This window comes from Pseudophryne corroboree, chromosome 10 (genome assembly GCF_028390025.1).
Source record: "Pseudophryne corroboree isolate aPseCor3 chromosome 10, aPseCor3.hap2, whole genome shotgun sequence".
NCBI classification, from domain to species: Eukaryota; Metazoa; Chordata; class Amphibia; order Anura; family Myobatrachidae; genus Pseudophryne; species Pseudophryne corroboree.
Genome location: NC_086453.1, coordinates 146369249 through 146395076, shown reverse-complemented (window position 1 = coordinate 146395076; position 25828 = coordinate 146369249). Strand labels below are relative to the sequence as shown.

General features: G+C 47.3%; 1 protein-coding gene across 1 annotated transcript; it reads right to left on the bottom strand.

Moving 5' to 3' along the window:
- Positions 1-19409: 19409 nt before the first annotated feature.
- On the bottom strand, positions 19410-25142 carry RPS9 (ribosomal protein S9). Its single transcript, XM_063942872.1, has 4 exons — positions 25000-25142; positions 24800-24922; positions 22497-22683; positions 19410-19654 (listed from the first exon to the last, which is right to left on the bottom strand). Exons 1-4 carry the CDS (start codon positions 25094-25096, stop codon positions 19477-19479), a joined length of 585 nt encoding a protein of 194 aa, XP_063798942.1. The 5' UTR covers positions 25097-25142; the 3' UTR covers positions 19410-19476.
- Positions 25143-25828: the final 686 nt, after the last annotated feature.

The window sequence follows — 25828 nt, the reverse complement described above, 5'->3', positions numbered from 1 at the left end:
TACTACAAATGTTTGCAAATGGAGACTGCATGGCTAGGTGCTTGATTTTATACACTGGGGGCAACGGGTCTGATTGAAACACCTGAATTCAATATTTAAAAGGTGTTACCGAATACTTTTGTACATATAGTGAATATGCTGGTTGCCTCACCAAGGGATCAGCAGCCACCACTGTGTATATCATTGACCTGCCGAAGGACAGAACACAGAACTCTGCTTATAGAAACTGATATTCAAGCATAGTGTTGTCTCCCATCCTTGGCAGGTCAGTGGTACACACAGCAGCGGACGCTGCTGATTCCTGGTTAAGACAGCCAAGCACATATAAACATACATGTGCTGTTGTATGTAATATATTTGATGACCATCTCCCCCCAGTAATGTGTGGTCAAAGCTGCAGCCGACACAGGCTCCCACCACCCAGTTTACTGCAACAGCACAAGCTTTAAATTATATGCTTAAACCTCCCCCTAATGCATATGTCCAATTGTTTGTTACTGTGACTACTCAATACAGATTATAGACTGGGTATGCTGTTCTGAACTCTGATTGCACTGTAGGTCTTGTTACTGGTAGATGCCCCCTTTATTCTCTGCAGACAAATCTGATCAGGTGCCAGCTACCAGTGAGCCCAGCATTTTGGAACCATACCCAGGAGGCTTTGAATTTGATAAACCACTGTTAATTGTTTTCTATTACTTAATTACGGTTGTCACTCACAAAACCAAAGTATTCTTTTTTTACTAGCTGGAGTACTCTGCATTGCCCGGGATTTTAAGAATGTCTGTTTACAAAAATAAATGTAAATATTAAACACACAGTATAAATAACATTGTAGATAGCTGAATACCCATGCTTCATTACGGGATGAAGATGGTAAATTAGATTGATAGTTGTTCGTTAATTTACGTTGGTTGGAGATCTAGTATATAGGCATATCTTGCTTCCCAGACGCACTTTGAGTAATGGCCGGACACCTTTTTGGTGCCCCAAGGGACCCTGCTCTTCCCACTGCCTCCATTTCCCTCCTCACATGTCAGTGCCCCTATAAAAATAAGATTTTACTTACCAGTAAATCTATTTCTCGTAGTCCATAGTGGATGCTGGGGACTCCGTAAGGACCATGGGGAATAGACGGGCTCCGCAGGAGACAGGGCACTTTAAGAAAGAATTTGGATACTGGTGTGCTCTGGCTCCTCCCTCCATGTCCCTCCTCCAGACCTCAGTTAGAGAAACTGTGCCCGGAAGAGCTGACAGTACAAGGAAAGGATTTTGGAATCCAGGGCAAGACTCATACCAGTCACACCAATCACACCGTATAACTTGTGATAAACTTAACCAGTTAACAGTATGAACAACAACGGAGCATCAGATCAACCCTGATGCAACCATAACATAACCCTTATTTAAGCAATAACTATATACAAGTATTGCAGAAGAAGTCCGCACTTGGGACGGGCGCCCAGCATCCACTACGGACTACGAGAAATAGATTTACCGGTAAATAAAATCTTATTTTCTCAAACGTCCTAGTGGATGCTGGGGACTCCGTAAGGACCATGGGGATTATACCAAAGCTCCCAAACGGGTGGGAGAGTGCGGATGACTCTTCAGCACCGAATAAGCAAACACAAGGTCCTCCTCAGCCAGGGTATCAAACTTGTAGAACTTTGCAAAAGTGTTTAAACCTGACCAAGTAGCCGCTCGGCAAAGCTGTAATGCCGAGACCCCTCGGGCAGCCGCCCAAGAAGAGCCCACCTTCCTAGTGGAATGGGCCTTAACTGATTTTGGCAGCGGCAATCCAGCCGCAGAATGAGCCTGCTGAAACGTATTACAGATCCAGCGAGCAATAGTTTGCTTTGAAGCAGGAGCACCAAGCTTGTTGGAAGCATACAGGATAAACAAAGATTCTGTTTTCCTGACCCTAGCCGTTCTGGCTACATAAACTTTCAAAGCCCTGACCACATCAAGTGACTCAGAATCCTCCAAGTCACGAGTAGCCACAGGCACCACAATAGGTTGGTTCATATGAAAAGATGACACCACCTTTGGCAGAAATATCGGACGGGTCTGCAATTCTGCCCTGTCCATATGGAAAACCAGATAGGGGCTTTTATGTGACAAAGCCGCTAATTCTGACACACGCCTAGCTGAAGCCAAGGCTAATAGCATGACCACCTTCCACGTGAGAAATTTTAACTCCACGGTCTTAAGTGGCTCAAACCAGTGTGACTTTAGGAAACTCAACACCACGTTAAGATCCCAAGGTGCCACTGGAGGCACAAAAGGGGGCTGAATATGCAGCACTCCCTTTACAAACGTCTGAACTTCAGGTAGAGAAGCCAGTTCTTTTTGAAAGAAAATGGATAGGGCCGAAATCTGGACCTTAATGGAACCCAATTTTAGGCCCAAAGACACTCCCGACTGTAGGCAGTGAAGGAAACGGCGCAGCTGGAATTCCTCCGTAGGGGCATTCCTGGCCTCACACCAAGCAACATATTTTCGCCATATACGGTGATAATGTTTAGCCGTCACGTCCTTCCTAGCCTTTATCAGCGTAGGAATAACCTCATCTGGAATGCCTTTTTCTGCTAGGATCCGGCGTTCAACCGCCATGCCGTCAAACGCAGCCGCGGTAAGTCTTGGAACAGACAGGGCCCCTGTTGCAACAAGTCCTGTCTTAGAGGCAGAGGCCATGGGTCCTCTGTGAGCATTTCTTGCAGCTCTGGATACCAAGTCCTTCTTGGCCAATCCGGAACAATGAGTATTGTTCTCACTCCTCTTCTTCTTATGATTCTCAGCACCTTGGGTATGAGAGGAAGAGGAGGAAATACATAGACCAACTGGAACACCCACGGTGTCACTAGTGCGTCTACAGCTATCGCCTGAGGGTCTCTTGACCTGGCGCAATACCTCTGTAGCTTTTTATTGAGGCGGGATGCCATCATGTCTACTTGTGGCAGTTCCCACTGACTTGCAATCTGCGCGAAGACTTCTTGATGAAGTCCCCACTCTCCCGGGTGGAGGTCGTGCCTGCTGAGGAAGTCTGCTTCCCAGTTGTCCACTCCCGGAATGAACACTGCTGACAGTGCTCTTACGTGATTCTCCGCCCTGCGAAGAATTCTGGTGGCTTCCGCCATCGCCACCCTGCTCCTTGTGCCGTCTTGGCGGTTTACATGAGCCACTGCGGTGATGTTGTCTGACTGAATCAGCACCGATTGGTCGCGAAGCAGGGTCTCCGCTTGACTTAGGGCGTTGTATATGGCCCTTAGTTCCAGAATATTGATGTGAAGGCAAGTCTCCTGACTTGACCACAGACCTTGGAAATTTCTTCCCTGTGTGACTGCTCCCCACCCTCGGAGGCTTGCCTCCGTGGTCACCAGGACCCAGTCCTGAATGCCGAATCTGCGACCCTCGAGAAGGCGAGCACCCTGCAGCCACCACAGGAGAGACACCCTGGCCCTGGGGGATAGGGTGATCAGCCGATGCATTTTTAGATGTGATCCGGACCACTTGTCCAACAGATCCCATTGAAAGGTCTTCGCATGGAACCTGCCGAAAGGAATGGCCTCGTATGATGCCACCATCTTTCCCAGGACTCGCGTGCATTGATGCACCGACACCTGTTTTGGTTTTAATAGGTCTCTGACCAGTGTCATGAGCTCCTGAGCCTTCTCCATCGGGAGATAAACCCTCTTCTGGCATGTGTCCAGAATCATGCCCAGGAAAGGCAGACGAGTCGTAGGAATCAACTGCGACTTTGGAATATTTAGAATCCAGCCGTGCTGTTGTAACACTTCCTGAGAGCGTGCTACGCTGATCAGCAACTGCTCTCTGGACCTCGCCTTTATGAGGAGATCGTCCAAGTACGGGATAATTGTGACTCCTTGCCGTCGCAGGAGCACCATCATTTCCGCAATTACCTTGGTAAATATTCTCGGTGCCGTAGAGAGACCAAACGGCAACGTCTGGAATTGGTAATGACAATCCTGTACCACAAATCTGAGGTACTCCTGATGAGGTGGATAAATGGGGACATGAAGGTAAGCATCCTTTATGTCCAGAGACACCATAAAATCCCCCCCTTCCAGGCTTGTGATGACCGCTCTGAGCGATTCCATCTTGAACTTGAACCTTTTCAGGTATATGTTCAGGGATTTTAAATTCAATATGGGTCTGACCGACCTGTCCGGTTCGGTACCACAAACATGGTCGAATAGTAACCCCTTCCTTGTTGAAGGAGGGGGACCTTGACCACCACCTGCTGAAGATACAATTTGTGAATTGCAGCTAACACTATTTCCCTCTCTAAGGGGGAAGCTGACAGGGCCGATTTGAGGTAACGGTGGGGGGGCTTCTCTTCGAATTCCAGCTTGTATCCCTGAGACACAATCTCTATAACCCATGGATCTACCTGGGAGTGAACCCACTCGTGGCTGAAATTTCGGAGACGCGCCCCCACCGGGCCTAGCTCCGCCTGTGGAGCCCCAGCGTCATGCTGTGGATTTAGTGGAAGCCGGGGAGGACTTCTGTTCCTGGGAACTAGCTGTATTGTGCAGCTTCTTTCCTCTACCCCTGCCTCTGGCAAGAAAGGACGCACCTGGGACTTTCTTGCCTTTTTGTGATCGAAAGGACTGCATTTGGTAATACGGTGCTTTCTTAGGTTGTGAGGGAACATATGGCAAAAAATTTGACTTTCCAGCCGTAGCTGTGGAGACCAGGTCCGAGAGACCCTCCCCAAACAACTCCTCACCCTTGTAAGGTAAAACCTCCATGTGCCTTTTTGAGTCGGCATCTCCTGTCCATTGCAGAGTCCACAGGACCCTTCTGGCAGAAATTGACATTGCATTTATTCTAGAGCCCAGTAGGCTAATGTCTCTTTGAGCATCTCTCATATATAGGACAGCGTCTTTTATATGCCCCAGGGTCAGTAATATAGTATCCTTGTCCAAGGTATCAAGTTCCTCAGATAAGGTATCCGTCCATGCTGCTACAGCACTACACATCCAGGCCAACGCAATCGCCGACCGTAGTAAGGTACCTGAATGTGTATAAATGGACTTCAGGGTACCCTCCTGCTTTCTATCCGCAGCATCTTTTAGGGTGGCCGTATCCTGTGACGGCAGGGCTACCCTCTTGGATAAGCGTGTTAAAGCTTTGTCTACCCTAGGGGAGGATTCCCAGCGTAACCTGTCCGTTGGCGGGAAAGGATACGCCATAAGCATCCGTTTGGAAATCTGCAGTTTTCTATCTGGAGATTCCCAAGCCTTTTCACATAACTCATGTGAAGGGGGAAAGGTCACCTCTTGCCTTTTTTCCCCATACATATAAACCCTCGTCAGGGACTGGGGTTTCCTCTGTGATGTGCAACACATCCTTCATTGCTATAATCATGTAACGGATGGCTTTAGCCATTTTAGGCTGTAACTTTGCATCATCGCCATCGACACTGGAGTCAGAATCCTTGTCGATATCTGTGTCAACAATTTGGGATAGTGGGCGCTTCTGAGACCCTGACGGCCTCTGCGACATAGGATCAGGCATGGGCTGAGACCCCGGCTGTCCTAAGGCTTCAGCTTTATCCAACCTTTTATGCAAGGAAGTAACATAATTTAAAACCTTCCACATATCCATCCAATCGGGTGTCGGCGGCGATCCCACATTCATTTGTTCCCGCTCTGCTTCCACATAGCCTTCCTCGTCAAACATGCCAACACAAGCGTACCGACACACCACACACACACAGGGGATGCTCTTTTTGAAGACTGTTCCCCCACAAAGCCTTTTGGAGAGATAGAGTATGCCAGCACACACCCCAGCGCTATATGACCCAGGAATCACACAGTAACTTCGTGTTAACCCAATATGGCGGGGCCCATGCATATATACAGTGCCCAACTGTATATATGCCTACTTTTGCCAAGGTCTCTAATTGCTGCCCAGGGCACCCCCCCCTGCACCCTACAGTGACCGGAGTATGTGGGTTTAGTGTGGGAGCAATGGCGCACAGCTGCAGTGCTGTGCACTACCTCATATGAAGACTGGAGTCTTCTGCCGCCGATTTCGAAGTCTTCTTGCTTCTGTCACCGGCTTCTGTCTTCCAGCTCTGCGAGGGGGACGGCGGCGCGGCTCCGGGATCGGACGACAAAGGGTGCGATCCTGTGTACGATCCCTCTGGAGCTAATGGTGTCCAGTAGCCTAAGAAGCAGGACCTATCTTCAGTGAGTAGGGCTGCTTCTCTCCCCTCAGTCCCACGTAGCAGAGAGTCTGTTGCCAGCAGATCTCTCTGAAAATTAAAAAACCTAACAAAATACTTTCTTTTTAGCAAGCTCAGGAGAGCTCACTAAGTAGCACCCAGCTCGTCCGGGCACAGATTCAAACTGAGGTCTGGAGGAGGGACATGGAGGGAGGAGCCAAAGCACACCAGTATCCAAATTCTTTCTTAAAGTGCCCTGTCTCCTGCGGAGCCCATCTATTCCCCATGGTCCTTACGGAGTCACCAGCATCCACTAGGACATTAGAGAAATTATAAATTTATATAGTTTCGTATATAGCGTAGCAGATAATGTATCTCCTGATATACTCTTGCGCTGCTGGTGGACCGTGCTACTTCCACTATATAACTGTCCCTACTCACATAATGTCACTGGACCTGTCATCACTGACATATCATGCATGTCCTGATATACTGTGCTGCTGGCCCACCCCTAGGGGTGCTAGTGGTGTGTTACCCCACAGTGTTTGTTCCCATAGTGTAAGTCATATGTGTAGCAAGTTTGGTGTAAATTGCTCCAGGCATTCCAGTTATGCGGTCTGCTGAAAAACACTGTGCTGCTGCCTCACCCCTAGGGGTGCCTTAACCGCACAGTGTTTGCTCCCAGATTGTAAGTCATATGTGTAACAAGTTTGTTGTAAATTGGTTCATGCATGCGGGAGTTCAGCTGTCTTCTGAAATAATCTGTGCTGCTGTCCCCAACCCTAGGGGTGTCTAACCCCCACAGAGTTTGTTCCCAGATTGTAAGTCAGATGTGTACCAAGTTTGGTGTAAATGGCTCCAGGCTTTCCAGTTATGCTGTCTGCTGCCATACTCTGTGCTGCTGTTCCACACATAGGAGTGCCTGACCCCCAGTGTTTATTACCAGAGTGTAAGTCACATGTATACCAAGTTTGTTGTAAAGTGCTGCAGGCATTCCTGAGTTATGCTGTTTGCTGAAATATTCAGTGCTGCTGCTGCTTCACCCCTAGGGGTGCCTTCCACCCAAGCCCCCAGTGTTTGTTGCCAGATTGTAAGGCATATGTGTACCAATTTTTGAATACATAGCTCCAGCAATTCCAGAGTTATGCTGTCTCCTGCTATACTCTGTGCTGCTGTCACCCCCTCTAGGGGTGCTAGGCATTTCGAATTGTTTTAGGTGCCTCAGGCATGTTTTAATACATTTGTATGTAAAATTTCACGATCACTTGTAAACTGTGGATCTGTATAGGATGACAAATTCTCTTTTATATACCGTATATACTTGAGTATAAGTTGACCCAAATATAAGCAGAGGCACCTAATTTTACCACAAAAACCTGGGAAAACTTATTGACTCAAGTATAAGCCTAGGGTGGGAAATTCAGCTCTAGCCGTACACAGCCCCCACACTGCCAGATATGCATGCCCCCACACTGCCAGATATGCATGCCCCCACACTGCCAGATATGCACCCCCCCCTCCCCCTCCCCCTCCAGTGCCTGGTATAACTTACCCTCCTCCGCTCCCGCGTTGTCTTGTGAAGGAAGGACACAGAGGGAACAGCACACGCCTCTTCTGTGTCCCTCCTGCACCCACAGCGGGTCTGTTAAATGAAGTGCCGGTTCGTGAGCACAGCGTGTGCCTCTCCGGTGGCAGCGGTGGGTCTATTAAAGGAAGTACCCGTTTGTGAGCTCTGATAGGCTCACGAACCGACACTTCATTTAACAGACCCGCCGCAGCCGCCAGACACAGGAGAGGCACACGCTGTGCCCTCCATGTCCCTCATTCCCACTGCACTGCCCCTGCACTAATTCGAGTATAAGCAGAGGGGGCTTTTTCAGCACAAAAAAAAAAAAAGTGCTGAAAAAGTCAGCTTATACTCTAGTATATACGGTAGATTCGAAAAATGCTAAAATTTTATATTTGGATAACAAATCCTTCATAGCAAAAGTATTCAAACATGTGGCCCTCTAGCTGCTTTGGTACTAGACGTCCCAGCATGCTCTGCTACAGTTTTAGCATGGCCAGAGAGAAAACCAGTGGCAAGGATATGGAGTTCCTCAGCAACTGGAAAGCTGTCTGCTGGAATGCCACTGCTGTATCTAGTTTCTATTTATGGCAAATCACAATTCATTGGTTAGCTAAATTTATGGTCCTATTTCTCAAAATAAGATTTTACTTACCGATAAATCTATTTCTCGTAGTCCGTAGTGGATGCTGGGGACTCCGTCAGGACCATGGGGAATAGCGGCTCCGCAGGAGACAGGGCACAAAAGTAAAAGCTTTAGGATCAGGTGGTGTGCACTGGCTCCTCCCCCTATGACCCTCCTCCAAGCCTCAGTTAGGATACTGTGCCCGGACGAGCGTACACAATAAGGGAGGAATTTTGAATCCCGGGTAAGACTCATACCAGCCACACCAATCACACCGTACAACTTGTGATCTAAACCCAGTTAACAGTATGATAACAGCGGAGCCTCTGAAAGATGGCTCACAACAATAATAACCCGATTTTTGTAACAATAACTATGTACAAGTATTGCAGATAATCCGCACTTGGGATGGGCGCCCAGCATCCACTACGGACTCCGAGAAATAGAATTATCGGTAAGTAAATTCTTATTTTCTCTATCGTCCTAGTGGATGCTGGGGTTCCTGAAAGGACCATGGGGATTATACCAAAGCTCCCAAACGGGCGGGAGAGTGCGGATGACTCTGCAGCACCGAATGAGAGAACTCCAGGTCCTCCAGGGTATCAAATTTGTAGAATTTGGCAAACGTGTTTGCCCCTGACCAAGTAGCTGCTCGGCAAAGTTGTAAAGCCGAGACCCCTCGGGCAGCCGCCCAAGATGAGCCCACCTTCCTTGTGGAATGGGCATTTACATATTTTGGCTGTGGCAGGCCTGCCACAGAATGTGCAAGCTGAATTGTATTACACATCCAACTAGCAATAGTCTGCTTAGAAGCAAGAGCACCCAGTTTGTTGGGTGCATACAGGATAACAGCAAGTCAGTTTTCCTGACTCCAGCCGTCCTGGAACATATTTTCAGGGCCCTGACAACATCTAGCAACTTGGGAGTCCTCCAAGTCCCTAGTAGGTGCAAGGCACCACAATAAGCTGGTTCAGGTGAAACACTGACACCACCTTAGGGAGAGAACTGGGGACGAGTCCGCAGCTCTGCCCTGTCCGAATGGACAAACAGATATGGGCTTTTTTTTTTTTGAGAAAAAACCACCAATTTGACACTCGCCTGGTCCAGGCCAGGGCCAAGAGCATGGTCACTTTTCATGTGAGATGCTTCAAATCCACAGATTTGACTGGTTTTAAACCAATGTGATTTGAGGAATCCCAGAACTACGTTGAGATCCCACAGTGCCACTGGAGGCACAAAAGGGGGTTGTATATGCAATACTCCCTTGACAAACTTCTGGACTTCAGGAACTGAAGCCAATTCTTTCTGGAAGAAAATCGACAGGGCCGAAATTTGAACCTTAATGGACCCCAATTTGAGGCCCATAGACACTCCTGTTTGCAGGAAATGCAGGAAACGACCGAGTTGAAATTTCTTTGTGGGGCCTTCCTGGCCTCACACCACGCAACATATTTTCGCCACATGTGGTGATAATGTTGTGCGGTCACCTCCTTTCTGGCTTTGACCAGGGTAGGAATGACCTCTTCCGGAATGCCTTTTTCCCTTAGGATCCGGCTTTCCACCGCCATGCCGACAAACGCAGCTGCGGTAAGTCTTGGAACAGACATGGTACTTGCTGAAGCAAGTCCCTTCTTAGCGGCAAAGGCCATAAGACCTCTGTAAGCATCTCTTGAAGTTCCGGGTACCAAGTCCTTCTTGGCCAATCCGGAGCCATGAGTATAGTTCTTACTCCTCTACGTCTTATAATTCTCAGCACCTTAGGTATGAGAAGCAGAGGAGGGAACACATACACCGACTGGTACACCCACGGTGTTACCAGAACGTCCACAGCTATTGCCTGAGGGTCTCTTGACCTGGCGCAATACCTGTCCCGTTTTTTGTTCAGACGGGACGCCATCATGTCCACCTTTGGTATCTCCCAACGGTTTACAATCATGTGGAAAAAACTTCCCGATGAAGTTTCCACTCTCCCGGGTGGAGGTCGTGCCTGCTGAGGAAGTCTGCTTCCCAGTTTCCATTCCCGGGATGAAACACTGCTGACAGTGCTATCACATGATTTTCCGCCCAGCGAAAAGTCCTTGCAGTTTTTGCCATTGCCCTCCTGCTTCTTGTGTCGCCCTGTCTGTTTACGTGGGCGACTGCCGTGATGTTTTTCCCACTGGATCAATATCGGCTGACCTTGAAGCAGAGGTCTTGCTAAGCTTAGAGCATTATAAATTTACCCTTAGCTCCAGTATATTTATGTGGAGAAAAGTCTCCAGACTTGATCACACTCCCTGGAAATTTTTTCCTTGTGTGACTGCTCCCCAGCCTCTCGGGCTGGGCTCCGTGGTCACCAGCATCCAATCCTGAATGCCGAATCTGCGGCCCACTAGAAGATGAGCACTCTATAACCACCACAGGAGAGACACCCTTGTCCTTGGATATAGGGTTATCCGCTGATGCATCTGAAGATGCGATCCGGACCATTTGTCCAGCAGATCCCACTGAAAAGTTCTTGCGTGAAATCTGCCGAATGGAATTGCTTCGTAGGAAGCCACCATTTTTACCAGGACCCTTGTGCAATGATGCACTGTTTTTAGGAGGTTCCTGACTAGCTCGGATAACTCCCTGGCTTTCTCTTCCGGGAGAAACACCTTTTTCTGGACTGTGTCCAGAATCATCCCTAGGCACAGCAGACGTGTCGTCGGGATCAGCTGCGATTTTGGAATATTTAGAATCCACCCGTGCTGTTGTAGCAGTATCCTAGATAGTGCTACTCCGACCTCCAACTGTTCCCTGGACTATACCCTTATCAGGAGATCGTCCAAGTAAGGGATAATTAAGACGCCTTTTCTTCGAAGAAGAATCATCATTTCGGCCATTACCTTGGTAAAGACCCGGGGTGCCGTGGACAATCCAAACGGCAGCGTCTGAAACTGATAGTGACAGTTCTGCACCACGAACCTGAGGTACCCTTAGTGAGAAGGGCAAATTTGGGACATAGAGGTAAGCATCCCTGATGTCCCGGGACACTATATAGTCCCCTTCTTCCTGGTTCGTTATCACTGCTCTGAGTGACTCCATCTTGATTTGAACCTTTGTAAGTGTTCAAAATTTTTTTTAGAATAAGTCTCACCTAGCCTTCTGGCTTCAGTACCACAATATAGTGTGGAATAATACCCCTTTTCTTGTAGTAGGAGGGGTAATTTAATTATCACCTGCTGGGAATACAGCTTGTGAATTTTTTTCCCATACTGCCTCCTTGTCGGAGGGAGACCTTGGTAAAGCAGACTTCAGGAGCCTGCGAAGGGGAAACGTCTCGATATTCCAATCTGTACCCCTGGGATACTACTTGTAGGATCCAGGGGTCCTGTACGGTCTCAGCGCCATGCTGAGAACTTGTCAGAAGCGGTGGAACGCTTCTGTTCCTGGGAATGGGCTGCCTGCTGCAGTCTTCTTCCCTTTCCTCTATCCCTGGGCAGATATGATCTTATAGGGACGAAAGGACTGAGGCTGAAAAGACGGTGTCTTTTTCTGCAGAGATGTGACTTAGGGTAAAAACGGTGGATTTTCCAGCAGTTGCCGTGGCCACCAGGTCCGATGGACCGACCCCAAATAACTCCTCTTCCTTTATACGGCAATACACCTTTGTGCCGTTTGGAATCTGCATCACCTGACCACTGTCGTGTCCATAACATCTTCTGGCAGTTATGGACATCGCATTTACTCTTGATGCCAGAGTGCAAATATCCCTCTGTGCATCTCGCATATATAGAAATGCATCCTTTAAATGCTCTATAGTCAATAAAATACTGTCCCTGTCAAGGGTATCAATATTTTTAGTCAGGGAATCCGACCAAGCCACCCCAGCTCTGCACATCCAGGCTGAGGCGATCGCTGGTCGCAGTATAACACCAGTATGTGTGTATATACTTTTTATGATATTTTCCAGCCTCCTGTCAGCTGGTCCTTGAGGACGGCCCTATCTATAGACGGTACCGCCACTTGTTTTGATAAGCGTGTGAGCGCCTTATCCACCCTAAGGGGTGTTTCCCAACGCGCCCTAACTTCTGGCGGGAAAGGGTATACCGCCCATAATATTCTATCGGGGGGAACCCACGCATCATCACACACTTTATTTAATTTATCTGATTCAGGAAAAACTATGGTAGTTTTTTCACATCCCACATAATACCCTCTTTTGTGGTACTTGTAGTATCAGAAATATGTAACACCTCCTTCATTGCCTTTAACGTGTGGCCCTAATAAGGAATACGTTTGTTTATTCACCGTCGACACTGGATTCAGTGTCCCTGTCTGTGTCGACCGACTAAAGTAAACAGGCGTTTTAAAACCCCTGACGGTGTTTTTGAGACGTCTGGACCGGTACTAATTGTTTGTCGGCCGTCTCATGTCGTCAACCGACCTTGCAGCGTGTTGACATTATCACGTAATTCCCTAAATAAGCCATCCATTCCGGTGTCGACTCCCTAGAGAGTGACATCACCATTACAGGCAATTGCTCCGCCTCCTCACCAACATCGTCCTCCTACATGTCGACACACACGTACCGACACACAGCACACACACACAGGGAATGCTCTGATAGAGGACAGGACCCACTAGCCCTTTGGAGAGACAGAGGGAGAGTTTGCCAGCACACACCAAAAACGCTATAATTATATAGGGACAACCTTATATAAGTGTTTTCCCTTATAGCATCTTTTTTATATATTTCTAACGCCAAATTAGTGCCCCCCCCTCTCTGTTTTAACCCTGTTTCTGTAGTGCAGTGCAGGGGAGAGCCTGGGAGCCTTCCCTCCAGCCTTTCTGTGAGGGAAAATGGCGCTGTGTGCTGAGGAGATAGGCCCCGCCCCTTTTTCGGCGGCCTCGTCTCCCGCTCTTAACGGATTCTGGCAGGGGTTAAATATCTCCATATAGCCTCCGGAGGCTATATGTGAGGTATTTTTAGCCAAAATAGGTATTCATTTGCCTCCCAGGGCGCCCCCCTCCCAGCGCCCTGCACCCTCAGTGACTGCCGTGTGAAGTGTGCTGAGAGGAAAATGGCGCACAGCTGCAGTGCTGTGCGCTACCTTTAGAAGACTGAGGAGTCTTCTGCCGCCGATTCTGGACCTCTTCTTACCTCAGCATCTGCAAGGGGGCCGGCGGCAAGGCTCCGGTGACCATCCAGGCTGTACCTGTGATCGTCCCTCTGGAGCTGATGTCCAGTAGCCAAGAAGCCAATCCATCCTGCACGCAGGTGAGTTCACTTCTTCTCCCCTAAGTCCCTCGTTGCAGTGATCCTGTTGCCAGCAGGACTCACTGTAAAATAAAAAACCTAAGCTAAACTTTTCTAAGCAGCTCTTTAGGAGAGCCACCTAGATTGCACCCTTCTCGGCCGGGCACAAAAATCTAACTGGCTTGGAGGAGGGTCATAGGGGGAGGAGCCAGTGCACACCACCTGATCGGAAAGCTTTACTTTTGTGCCCTGTCTCCTGCGGAGCCGCTATTCCCCATGGTCCTTTCAGGAACCCCAGCATCCACTAGGACGATAAATCTATTTCTCTATCGGTAAGTAAAATCTTATTTTCTCCGACGTCCTAGTGGATGCTGGGGACTCCGTCAGGACCATGGGGATTATACCAAAGCTCCCAAACGGGCGGGAGAGTGCAGATGACTCTGCAGCACCGAATGAGAGAACTCCAGGTCCTCTTTAGCCAGGGTATCAAATTTGTAGAATTTTACAAACGTGTTCTCCCCCGACCACGTAGCTGCTCGGCAGAGTTGAAATGCCGAGACCCCCTCGGGCAGCCGCCCAGGATGAGCCCACCTTCCTTGTGGAATGGGCCTTGACAGATTTAGGCTGTGGCAGGCCTGCCACAGAATGTGCAAGTTGAAATGTGCTACAAATCCAACGAGCAATCGTCTGCTTAGAAGCAAGAGCACCCAGTTTGTTGGGTGCATACAGGATAACAGCGAGTCAGTTTTCCTGACTCCAGCCGTCCTGGAAACCTATATTTTCAGGGCCCTGACAACATCTAGCAACTTGGAGTCCTCCAAGTCCCTAGTAGCCGCAGGTACCACAATAAGCTGGTTCAGGTGAAACGCTGATACCACCTTAGGAAGAAACTGGGGACGAGTCCGCAGCTCTGCCCTGTCCAAATGGACAATCAGATATGGCTTTTGTGAGACAAAGCCGCCAATTCTGACACTCGCCTGGCCGAGGCCAGGGTCAACAGCATGGTCACTTTTCATGCGAGATATTTCAAATCCACAGATTTGAGCGGTTTAAAATGTGATTTGAGGAATCCCAGAACTACGTTGAGATCCCACAGTGCCACTGGAGGCACAAAAAGGGGGTTGTATATGCAATACTCCCTTGACAAACTTCTGGACTTCAGGAACTGAAGCCAATTCTTTCTGGAAGAAAATTGACAGGGCCGAAATTTGAACCTTAATGGACCCCAATTTGAGGCCCCTAGACACTCCTGTTTGCAGGAAATGCAGGAATCGACCGAGTTGAAATTTCTTCGTGGGGCCTTCCTGGCCTCACACCACGCAACATATTTTCACCACATGTGGTGATAATGTTTTACGGTCACCTCCTTCCTGGCTTTGACCAGGGTAGGAATGACCTCTTCCGGAATGCCTTTTTCCCTTAGGATCTGGCGTTCCACCGCCATGCCGTCAAACGCAGCCGCGGTAAGTCTTGGAACAGACCTGGTACTTGCTGAAGCAAGTCCCTTCTTAGCGGCAGAGGCCATGAGTCCTCTGTGAGCATTTCTTGAAGTTCCGGGTGCCACGTCCTTCTTGGCCAATCCGGAGCCACGAGTATAGTTCTTACTCCTCTACGTCTTATAATTCTCAGTACCTTGGTCCTGAGAAGCAGAGGAGGGAACACATACACCGACTGGTACACCCACGGTGTTACCAGAACGTCCACAGATATTGCTTGAGGGTCTCTTGACCTGGCGCAATACCTGTCCAGTTTTTTGTTCAGGCGGGACGCCATCATGTCCACCTTTGGTCTTTCCCAACGGTTCACAATCATGTGGAATACTTCCCGATGAAGTCCCCACTCTCCCGGGTGGAGGTCGTGCCTGCTGAGGAAGTCTGCTTCCCAGTTGTCCACTCCCGGAATGAACACTGCTGACAGTGCTATCACATGATTTTTCGCCCAGCGAAGAATCCTTGCAGTTTCTGCCATTGCCCTCCTGCTTCTTGTGCCGCCCTGTCTGTTTACGTGGGCGACTGCCGTGATGTTGTCCCACTGGATCAATACCGGCTGACCTTGAAGCAGAGGTCTTGCTAAGCTTAGAACATTGTAAATTGCCCTTAGCTCCAGTATATTTATGTGGAGAGAAGTCTCCAGACTTGATCACACTCCCTGGAAATATTTTCCCTGTGTGACTGCTCTCCAGCCTCTCAGGCTGGCATCCGTGGTCACCAGGACCCAGTCCTGAATGCCGAATCTGCGGCCCTTTAGTAGATGAGCACTCTGCAGCCACCGCAGAAGAAACACCCTTGTCCTTGGAGACAGGGTTATCCGCTGATGCATCTGAAGATGCGATCCGGACCATTTTTCCAGCAGATCCCACTGAAAAGTTCTTGCGTGAAATCTACCGAATGGAATCACTTCGTAAGAAGCCACCATTTTTCCCAGGACCCTTGTGCAATGATGCACTGACACTTTTCCTGGTTTTAGGAGGTTCCTGACTAGCTCAGATAACTCCCTGGCTTTCTTCTCCGGGAGAAACACCTTTTTCTGGACTGTGTCCAGAATCATCCCTAGGAACAGCAGACGTGTCGTCGGAAACAGCTGCGGTTTTGGAATATTTAGAATCCACCCGTGCTGTCGTAGAACTACTTGAGATAGTGCTACTCCGACCTCCAACTGTTCTCTGGACCTTGCCCCTATCAGGAGATCGTCCATTTTCTTTGAAGAAGAATCATCATTTCGGCCATTACCTTGGTAAGGACCCGGGGTGCCGTGGACAATCCAACCGGCAGCGTCTGAAACTGATAGTGACAGTTCTGTACCACGAACCTGAGGTACCCTTGGTGAGAAGGGCAAATTGGGACATGGAGGTAAGCATCCCTGATGTCCCGGGACACCATATAGTCCCCTTCTTCCTGGTTCGCTATCACTGCTCTGAGTGACTCCATCTTGATTTGAACCTTTGTATGTAAGTGTTCAACTATTTCAGATTTAGAATAGGTCTCACCGAGCCGTCTGGCTTCAGTACCACAATATAGTGTGGAATAATACCCCTTTCCTTGTTGTAGGAGGGGTACTTTGATTATCACCTGCTGGGAATACAGCTTGTGAATTGTTTCCACTACTGCCTCCCTGTCGGAGGGAGACGTTGGTAAAGCAGACTTCAGGAACCTGCGAGGGGGAGACGTCTCGAATTTCCAATCTGTACCCCTGGGATACTACTTGTAGGATCCAGGGGTCCACTTGCGAGTGAGCCCACTGCGTGCTGAAACTCTTGAGACGACCCCCCCCACCGCACCCGAGTCCGCTTGTACGGCCCCAGCGTCATGCTGAGGACTTGGCAGAAGCGGTGGAGGGCTTCTGTTTCTGGGAATGGGCTGCTTGCTGCAGTCTTCTTCCCTTTCCTCTATCCCATGGCAGATATGACTGGCCTTTTGCCCGCTTGCCCTTACGGGGACGAAAGGACTGAGGCTGAAAAGACGTTGTCTTTTTCTCCTTTATACGGCAATACTTCCATGTGCCGTTTGGAATCTGCATCACCTGACCACTGTCGTGTCCATAAACAACTTCTGGCAGATATGGACATCGCACTTACTCTTGATGCCAGAGTGCAAATATCCCTCTGTGCATCTCGCATATATAGAAATGCATCCTTTAAATGCTCTATAGTCAATAAAATACTGTCCCTGTCAAGGGTATCAATATTTTCAGTCAGGGAATCCGACCAAGCCACCCCAGCGCTGCACATCCAGGCTGAGGCGATCGCTGGTCGCAGTATAACACCAGTAAGTGTGTATATACTTTTTAGGATATTTTCCAGCCTCCTATCAGCTGGCTCCTTGAGGGCGGCCCTATCTGGAGACGGTACCGCCACTTGTTTTGATAAGCGTGTGAGCGCCTTATCCACCCTAAGGGGTGTTTCCCAACGCGCCCTAACTTCTGGCGGGAAAGGGTATACCGCCAATAATTTTCTATCGGGGAAAACCCACGCATCACACACTTCATTTAATTTATCTGATTCAGGAAAAACTACAGGTAGTTTTTTCACACTCCACATAATACCCTTTTTTGTGGTACTTGTAGTATCAGAAATATGTAACACCTCCTTCATTGCCCTTAACAAGTAACGTGTGGCCCTAAAGGAAAATACGTTTGTTTCTTCACCGTCGACACTGGAGTCAGTGTCCGTGTCTGTGTCGACCGACTGAGGTAAAAGGACGTTTTAACGCCCCCGACGGTGTTTGAGACGCCTGGACAGGTACTAATTGGTTTGCCGGCCGTCTCATGTCGTCAACCGACCTTGCAGCGTGTTGACATTATCACGTAATTCCTTAAATAAGCCATCCATTCCGGTGTCGACTCCCTAGGGAGTGACATCACCATTACAGGCAATTGCTCCGCCTCCTCACCAACATCGTCCTCATACATGTCGACACACACGTACCGACACACAGCACACACACAGGGAATGCTCTGATAGAGGACAGGACCCCACTAGCCCTTTGGGGAGACAGAGGGAGAGTTTGCCAGCACACACCAAAAACGCTATAATTATACAGGGACAACCTTTATATAAGTGTTTTTCCCTTATAGCATTTTAATATATATAGTCATATCGCCAAATAAGTGCCCCCCCTCTCTGTTTTAACCCTGTTTCTGTAGTGCAGTGCAGGGGGGAGCCTGGGAGCCTTCCCACCAGCATTTCTGTGAGGGAAAATGGCGCTGTGTGCTGAGGAGAATAGGCCCCGCCCCCTTTTCGGCGGGCTTCTTCTCCCGTTTTTCTGAGACCTGGCAGGGGTTAAATACATCCATATAGCCCCCAGGGGCTATATGTGATGTATTTTTAGCCAGAATAAGGTACTATCATTGCTGCCCAGGGCGCCCCCCCCCAGCGCCCTGCACCCTCAGTGACCGCTGCTATGAAGTGTGCTGACAACAATGGCGCACAGCTGCAGTGCTGTGCGCTACCTTATGAAGACTGAAAAGTCTTCTGCCGCCGGTTTCTGGACCTCTTCACTTTTCGGCATCTGCAAGGGGGTCGGCGGCGCGGCTCTGGGACGAACCCCAGGGTGAGACCTGTGTTCCGACTCCCTCTGGAGCTAATGGTGTCCAGTAGCCTAAGAAGCCAATCCATCCTGCACGCAGGTGAGTTCACTTCTCTCCCCTAAGTCCCTCGATGCAGTGAGCCTGTTGCCAGCAGGACTCACTGAAAATAAAAAACCTAACAAAACTTTTACTCTAAGCAGCTCTTTAGGAGAGCCACCTAGATTGCACCCTTCTCGGCCAGGCACAAAAATCTAACTGAGGCTTGGAGGAGGGTGATAGGGAGCCAGTGCACACCACCTGATCCTAAAGCTTTTACTTTTGTGCCCTGTCTCCTGCGGAGCCGCTATTCCCCATGGTCCTGACGGAGTCCCCAGCATCCACTAGGACGTCAGAGAAAGTTGTTTTTAAAATCCATATACAATATTTGTAGAAGAGCCTACTGCTGTGTTTTTTTTTCTATGTGAAGTAGATTTGCATGATAGTGATGCAATGATGGGTTGGTATTGTGAGACTGACATTTGGGATCCTGGAGGTCACCACACTGACCCCAGGCTCCAGATTGCTGACGGGGGCAGCCACAACGAAGCCCCTTGCGTGCTGGCCACGCAGCAGGCTCAGCCCAGGTGCTATTCCCACTCTATGGGTGGGAGACACCCAGGAGTGCCGACTGTCAGGCTTCCACCCGCTTGGCATTCTGGCATCCCGCCATAATCATCCATGAGAAACAGCTGTGTACTACACATGTTTATTTTGTATAGCAACTCATTAAAACCCATTAATGTTAAACAGCATTTTTATTTTACTTTCAAGATGGTAACAGGTACAAGTAAGAAATCCAATGTTTAATCTTCCTCTTCATCATCTCCACCACCAGCACCAGCCTGTCCCTTCTTGGCATTCTTTCTCTTGACACGGCCAGGACGTCCACCACCATAGGGTGAGCGCAGAGAGAAGTCAATGTGCTTCTGGGAATCCAGGCGCACAATAAAGGAAGGGATGTTAACCACTTGTTTGCGGACACTGCAGGGAAAGAAAGTTAGCGTTTAGAGCAAAGTGTTAAATACAATGCTGAGTCTTATCCAGAATGCAGTTTATACCACATTTGCTGTGCAGTAATTGAGCCAGAAGTTAAACTATAATTATGTGCAAAAAAAAAAAAAAAAAGTACACTGAGGATAATGTGCAAATTCACATTGAAGTGATACAAGTGTTTTTAGGCTTAATAAAAGATCTTTCTAACACTGCCTTCCATTGTTTTACACAATGCACAAATGGGCACCTAACCGAGCAATTACATTTCTTTGGGCACCCATCATCGCATCTGTCATGCCCAAATAGACCAGATTTAGACACAAAGGGCAAGATTCAAATATTGTCCTGAACACATCCAGTAGATGGCACCCAAGCACCTGTAGCTCCATTCAGGTGTGAATAGCTGCGAGCATCTGCATTTCAGCTAGCAAAACCCAACCCCACCTCTCCAAGGGTCAGCAAGCTAAAATGTGCAAGAAGGAACCCAGCAATTGGGTCAGGTTTAGCCAACCTCTTTGGGCATGACCAGGGGACTATTGCCCCTGAGATCTCCTGTCACTTTAAATGGGAGATCTGGCACGATAATCAATTGAATTTTGCAGAAAGCAGCTACACTTGCCTAAAGTCCCAGTTAGTGCACCCAAATCAGACTTCACACATTTCTGCTGTGCACCTCAGCAGGCTGCAAGCGGAAGTGTGTGCACCTGATCAGTGCCCATTAGAGCAGCATGTGAAACCTTAGCCATTGCAGCACCAACAGGAATTCTAATGAGGGTCCAGCACCTATTGAAAGGCACTGCAGCCTGTATAGACAAACCCAGTAGGCCAAAATTTCCACTAGGGACAATACTAAACAGACTGGGGAGGAGCTACTATGCGCCATTTCCTCCCTTATGGTAGCGCAGTTTAAGAAAAACTCCACAATAACCCACCACTTCATTGGTAATTAGGCATTTTGGGAATCTAACATAATAGCACCTACTATTGTGGGATGCAGCCATCAGTGGGGATGACAGACCCAAGGCATGTTTTGTAATGCTTCCAAGTGAAAGTAGTGGGACCTAGAAGCAGGAAATCTTTGGCACACATACCTTACAAGTGTAGTAATACATACAATCCTTACAAGTAAGATGCATTTTAAGCACTTTATAAACAAACCTACTGATTAGCGGTAGACATTTTTACATTTATGCTGAAGATTAAAACTTGTCCTTTACTTATGAAACACTGACATCTTCCATTGGACAGGCTGTGCAGATCACCAGATAGTTACCAGAAAATTATCGACCCCTGTATTAACCCTGTGAGGGCAGATGTTGTACGACCCCTTCACAAGGTGTATGGACAGTGCCAAATTGACCTTGCTGAATAAAGAACATCAAGCCCACAAAGTAGGAATGTGTTGTGGAGTCCTCAGGTAAGTGCTAGCAGCTCATGTGCATAGACATAGCGACACACTGCTGAAGTCTCCGTCTCAGGGACTGTTCCAGGTGCTAGGCAAGACACCAAAACCATGCTTAGGATAACCAATGTAAATAGATTAAGATTTCCTATAAAGAGTACAGCGTTTCAGAAAAGTTATTGTATGACCACAGGCAACAAGCGTAAGCTCAGCTCAATCGAGTAGTGTTTCCATTCTCATACTTCCTGGTCCAAAGTCCCTGAAAATCTACACTTTAGTACATATAGAAGGCAGAATAAGCTTGAAAGCTCATTTTACAAGATTAGGAAAAACCCTGTAATCATGGGGCAGATGTGTTAAGCCTGGAGCAGTGATAAAGTGATAACATACCAGCGGGTATGAAAAAAAATTACATTGAAAAGCCAATTGGCTGGCATGTTATTACCTTCCACTTCTCCAAGCTAAATACATCTGCCCCATTGCCATATGATTGTTTCCATTAAGATTAGGAAAAAAAAAAACTGGAAAAATTGTCTAGTGATACCCTGAATGCCACTGCAGCCATTACCTCCTCCTTACTACACTATAGGAAGCAGACATTTATAGGAGTCTATATGGACTGAGGTAAAGTACCAGCTCCTGTCATTTTTCAACAAAGCCTGTAACATGTTATGTAGATCTGATTGGCTGGTACTGTATCTTTCTCCAAGGCTTAGTACAGACCACTAAATCTCAAAGGAGATGCACTCATTTAAGTTACACATAAGTGACCCCACACAAAGGGCACACTTGTACAACAGGTCTACAGTGGTCACTTCAACCTATAAAAGCCACTCACATGCAACAGATAACGGCAGCAGTGGAATGGACAAGTACAGAAGGCAATTTGTTATGTTTAGCAATATCCAGAACATCCATTTTTAAACTAGATTATGAAATCTATTGAAGAGCAAATTAAGCCACTATAAGAAACAAAGTTCTGGCAATTAACTGCAGTCATTGCAAATTATGAAACATTTACCACACTGAAAACATTTTAGGAGTTTCCCAAAATCTGTCATTAAAAGTCCAGGTTTTATGGATATTTATGCTTGAGCACAGGTTACTTAAGAACCTCAACTTGATTTAACCATCTGGACTCAAGCATTTAACCATCTGGACTCCTTAAAACCTGGACTAACAGCATCGTTTGGGAATTGTTGTAGGATAAAGTTTAGCTTTATTCTACAACAGAAAGCAGATGAAAATTAGTTGAACTTCTTAAAACCACAGCTCACAAGTCAGACCACTTCCAGAAGACTGATTTGCACTATTGGCTAACAAGTATATTTTATAATTGTCACAAGAAACCAGATGTGCATGATAAATGGGGAAATTAGAATGGCCTCATCCTGTACAACACAAGACCTATACGCTCAGCACACTTACCGGATGTGCCTCTGACGGATCAGCACCCGAGCATGATGGATGGATTTTGCCAATCCCAACTTGAAGACCTGGGTCTGAAGACGCCTCTCCAAGAAATCTTCAATTTTCAAGCCCAGAATGTAATCAAGCTTCATCTTTCCTTCATCCAACACCCCAATACGCACAAGTCGCCTCAGCAGGGCGTTACCTGTAAACAAAAATGCACTTTTAACACCTTCCATTACCAGAGTGACATCTAGATGCAAATTAGGATTGTTTTTGGACCACATCTTGCTATGAATAACTTCTACAAGTCTAACAAAGCAAATATTTCTCTAGATGTAACTGCTTTTCATTTAGTAGCATACTGGATTATATATATATATTTTCTACTCCTTTCCCAAATTATTCCCATTGGTAGTACCCCATATAGCTACCCCAAAATCTTATCAATTCTCCAAATTATGCATTTTCAGATTTTTTCAAAGTTTCAGTGGCAGACTAATTTTGGGCCACTGGTTCCCCCGTATCTTTTACATTAGTACATCCAATGCATTCCAGTCCCATCACTGTTAGCCACAAAATGGGAACAGGTGAGAAAGCTTAGCATGAGAATGCCGCATTAAAGAACTATGGGGAACAAGTATGTGCAGCACTTACTGCATCACCTCTTACCGAGGCGGTGTGCACCTTAGTACACCACCCATGTATTGCTATGGGCGCACATACTTAGATGCACACGCATGTCCAAGTCGCTGGGACACTTGCTGTGAATACAGCAATCTACAGGCTAGATGAGTGGCTACATCAGCACCTGCTTTCAGTATTAAATTGTGCTAGATCTGACAACTGATATTACTCATTTAACACTAAATTAAGGAAAGTTAGTGCATATCTCAAGGTGTTAGGCATCTTGCGATACAGATTCGATAGGCTAGGCTACATAGGCTGTGCAGGCAAGTCAATCTTGACCATCTAGTGTACTACCTAGTACAAAGTATAGTCAAAATCATACATAGACAAAGTTGAAAGTACAGAGTCAAAGTCGTGCTTTCTGGGCTCTGGGGGAGTTCAAGGGAAGTCGCAGTGTCAAAATCGGGCATAGCAAGTATCTGTGTATGCACCTTAACTGGTGCGATGTCATAAAAAAGCCATCTTTCACTGAATGAGTCAACACATCAGGCAACTAACATGTAGCTTTTAAGATATGTAAGCTACTCATGACAATGCATTACAGAAAATGATCACTACCATTAGTAATAGTCTCAGCCAGTATTCCCTACACACTAGCATCAATGTCTTAACACAATGGGGCCAATTCAATTGTTTGAATCAGCAGCTACCAGCAGGGGGTGCAAAATGGAGCCATTAAATGGTTGCTCCATTTAGATGCCTGGTAGCCACAGGGACGACATTTGCTCTTACAGCCACCTGAGGTGCGAGGAGAAATGTGCACAAAGTTTGCACTTTGTGTATCTGAATGAGTTTGGACACCCAAAGTAGGACCTAGACTGGTTTAACAGTTTTACGCAGCTAAACCCTGTCCGTTTGGCGCACTTTTGTCTAATCAATTGAAGAATGACAAATGTTTGCGTGTCTAAACAATCCCGTTTAGACAGGAAAATTAGACACCCAAAACAATTGAATGCCCCCCAATGGGGTTGATCAAGCAATGAAAAGTATTAAGTGGACAAGTTGGCAATAGAAACAAATCTGCTTTAAGGTATCAACTACATTCTAGAAAGTGAGTCAGTTGGTTGCTATGGGCAACTCCACTGCTTAATACAGCACCCTCATGAACCCCGGAGAAAAACTATGCAAACACAAAAAGGTGGAATATCTATAAAGTCTGTTAAATCGCAATAACTAAAGCATTGTGTTGAAGCAATGCTAATAGCTGTGTGCCCAATATTTGTTAAGCAGTACTTTCCCAGCATCCATTGCATATACTCCTTTTAACAATGCACAAACAGTATATTGCCAGGTCGACACATGTCGATATGCAGTGTGAAAGGGGAAGCGTCTAATTCCCAGGTAACCTGACCCGATATTGCTATCCAGGAATAAAAGCAGGGTTATTCCCGTGTCAGGTGCAGTGTGAACGGGTTGCCGGGTCAATGCGACCCGAGACCTGTTCACCGTATGGGAAGAGGCTATTTGCCAGGTTGGTGCCACCTGTCTGAAAGAAGTCTCAACTAGGTTGGACCTGGGAAGGACTTGTGTACAAGTCCTGGGTGCAACCCGGTTTTGCAATGTGAAAGCGGTATAAGTAACATGCTAGAACCAAAGCTTGTAAGCAAGTGTTTTTAAAAAGAAAGTCATACCTTCAAACAAACGCTTGGGATCCTTCTCATCCAGAGTAAGTAGTTCTCTGGCAGCCTTACGGATCTTGGCAAGGGTGAACTTAACCCTCCATACCTCACGCTTGTTACGCAGACCATATTCACCTGAGAAGAAAAATGCGTGAAGACTATGTATAGTACTCTGCAGCTTGCCGATACTGACCACGTCAGGCAACACCTACCAATGAGTTTTAACTCCTGGTCCAACCGAGACTTCTCAAACGGACGTCGCGGAGTGACATAGGTCTTCCGGCAAACCCAACTTCTGGCAACGGGCATTTTGGGCTATATCCCTATTTACAGAAAGCCATAAACAAACACCAATTATAGCATTACAATAACGAACTTAGGGGGACATTTACTAAGCAGTGATAAGAGCAGAGAAGTGAGCCCCATCAACCAATCAGCAGCTCTGTATAATTTTATAGTATGCAAATTAAAGATGTTACTTCACTGCTGATTGGTTGCCATGCGCAACTTCTCCACTGGCTAACTACTCCGCTCTTATCACTGCTTAGTAAATGCCCCCCTGTGATACCAGTATTAATATTTGATTATACAGTACCGTGCCAACATATTCTGTAACATTAGTCATAGTAAGCAGGGCAGTTTACAGAATAGTTTCTTATCCAAGGTTTCAAATGCATTAGAATATTGTAAAAATTATGGAAAATAAACTTTAGGCTAAAGTTCAAAACATGCGACCTCTGGGCAATCAGTTTCACCATCCACGTGGACATCTAATGGGAATAGTAACATGTGGCAAACTGAGCTAAGCAGGCCACCGTGCTCAATGCGGGGAAAGGGCCCCATACACTAGAACGATTATGCCCAATTTCAGCCCAATTCAGGCAGCTATATTGGGTGAAATCGGGCATTTTGGCTGTGTATCCGACCCGCGTTCCCGTGAGGGTCGGATCGGCTCCCCAAGATCGTCAGTGCTGCACTCGTGATGTCGGTTCCCGCAGTATTGCTTGGATCACATACGATATATCGCATGCAAAATGTACC

Bases quoted from the DNA above. Each gene is read 5' to 3' on its own strand.
- RPS9 (XM_063942872.1), bottom strand. From the start codon at position 25,096: ATGCCCGTTGCCAGAAGTTGGGTTTGCCGGAAGACCTATGTCACTCCG. The intron at 24,923-24,999 runs GTAGGTGTTGCC...TTTTCTTCTCAG, and splicing joins CCAGGAGTTAAAACTCATTG to GTGAATATGGTCTGCGTAAC. The intron at 19,655-22,496 runs GTAAGTGTGCTG...CTTTCCCTGCAG, and splicing joins ATCCGTCAGAGGCACATCCG to TGTCCGCAAACAAGTGGTTA.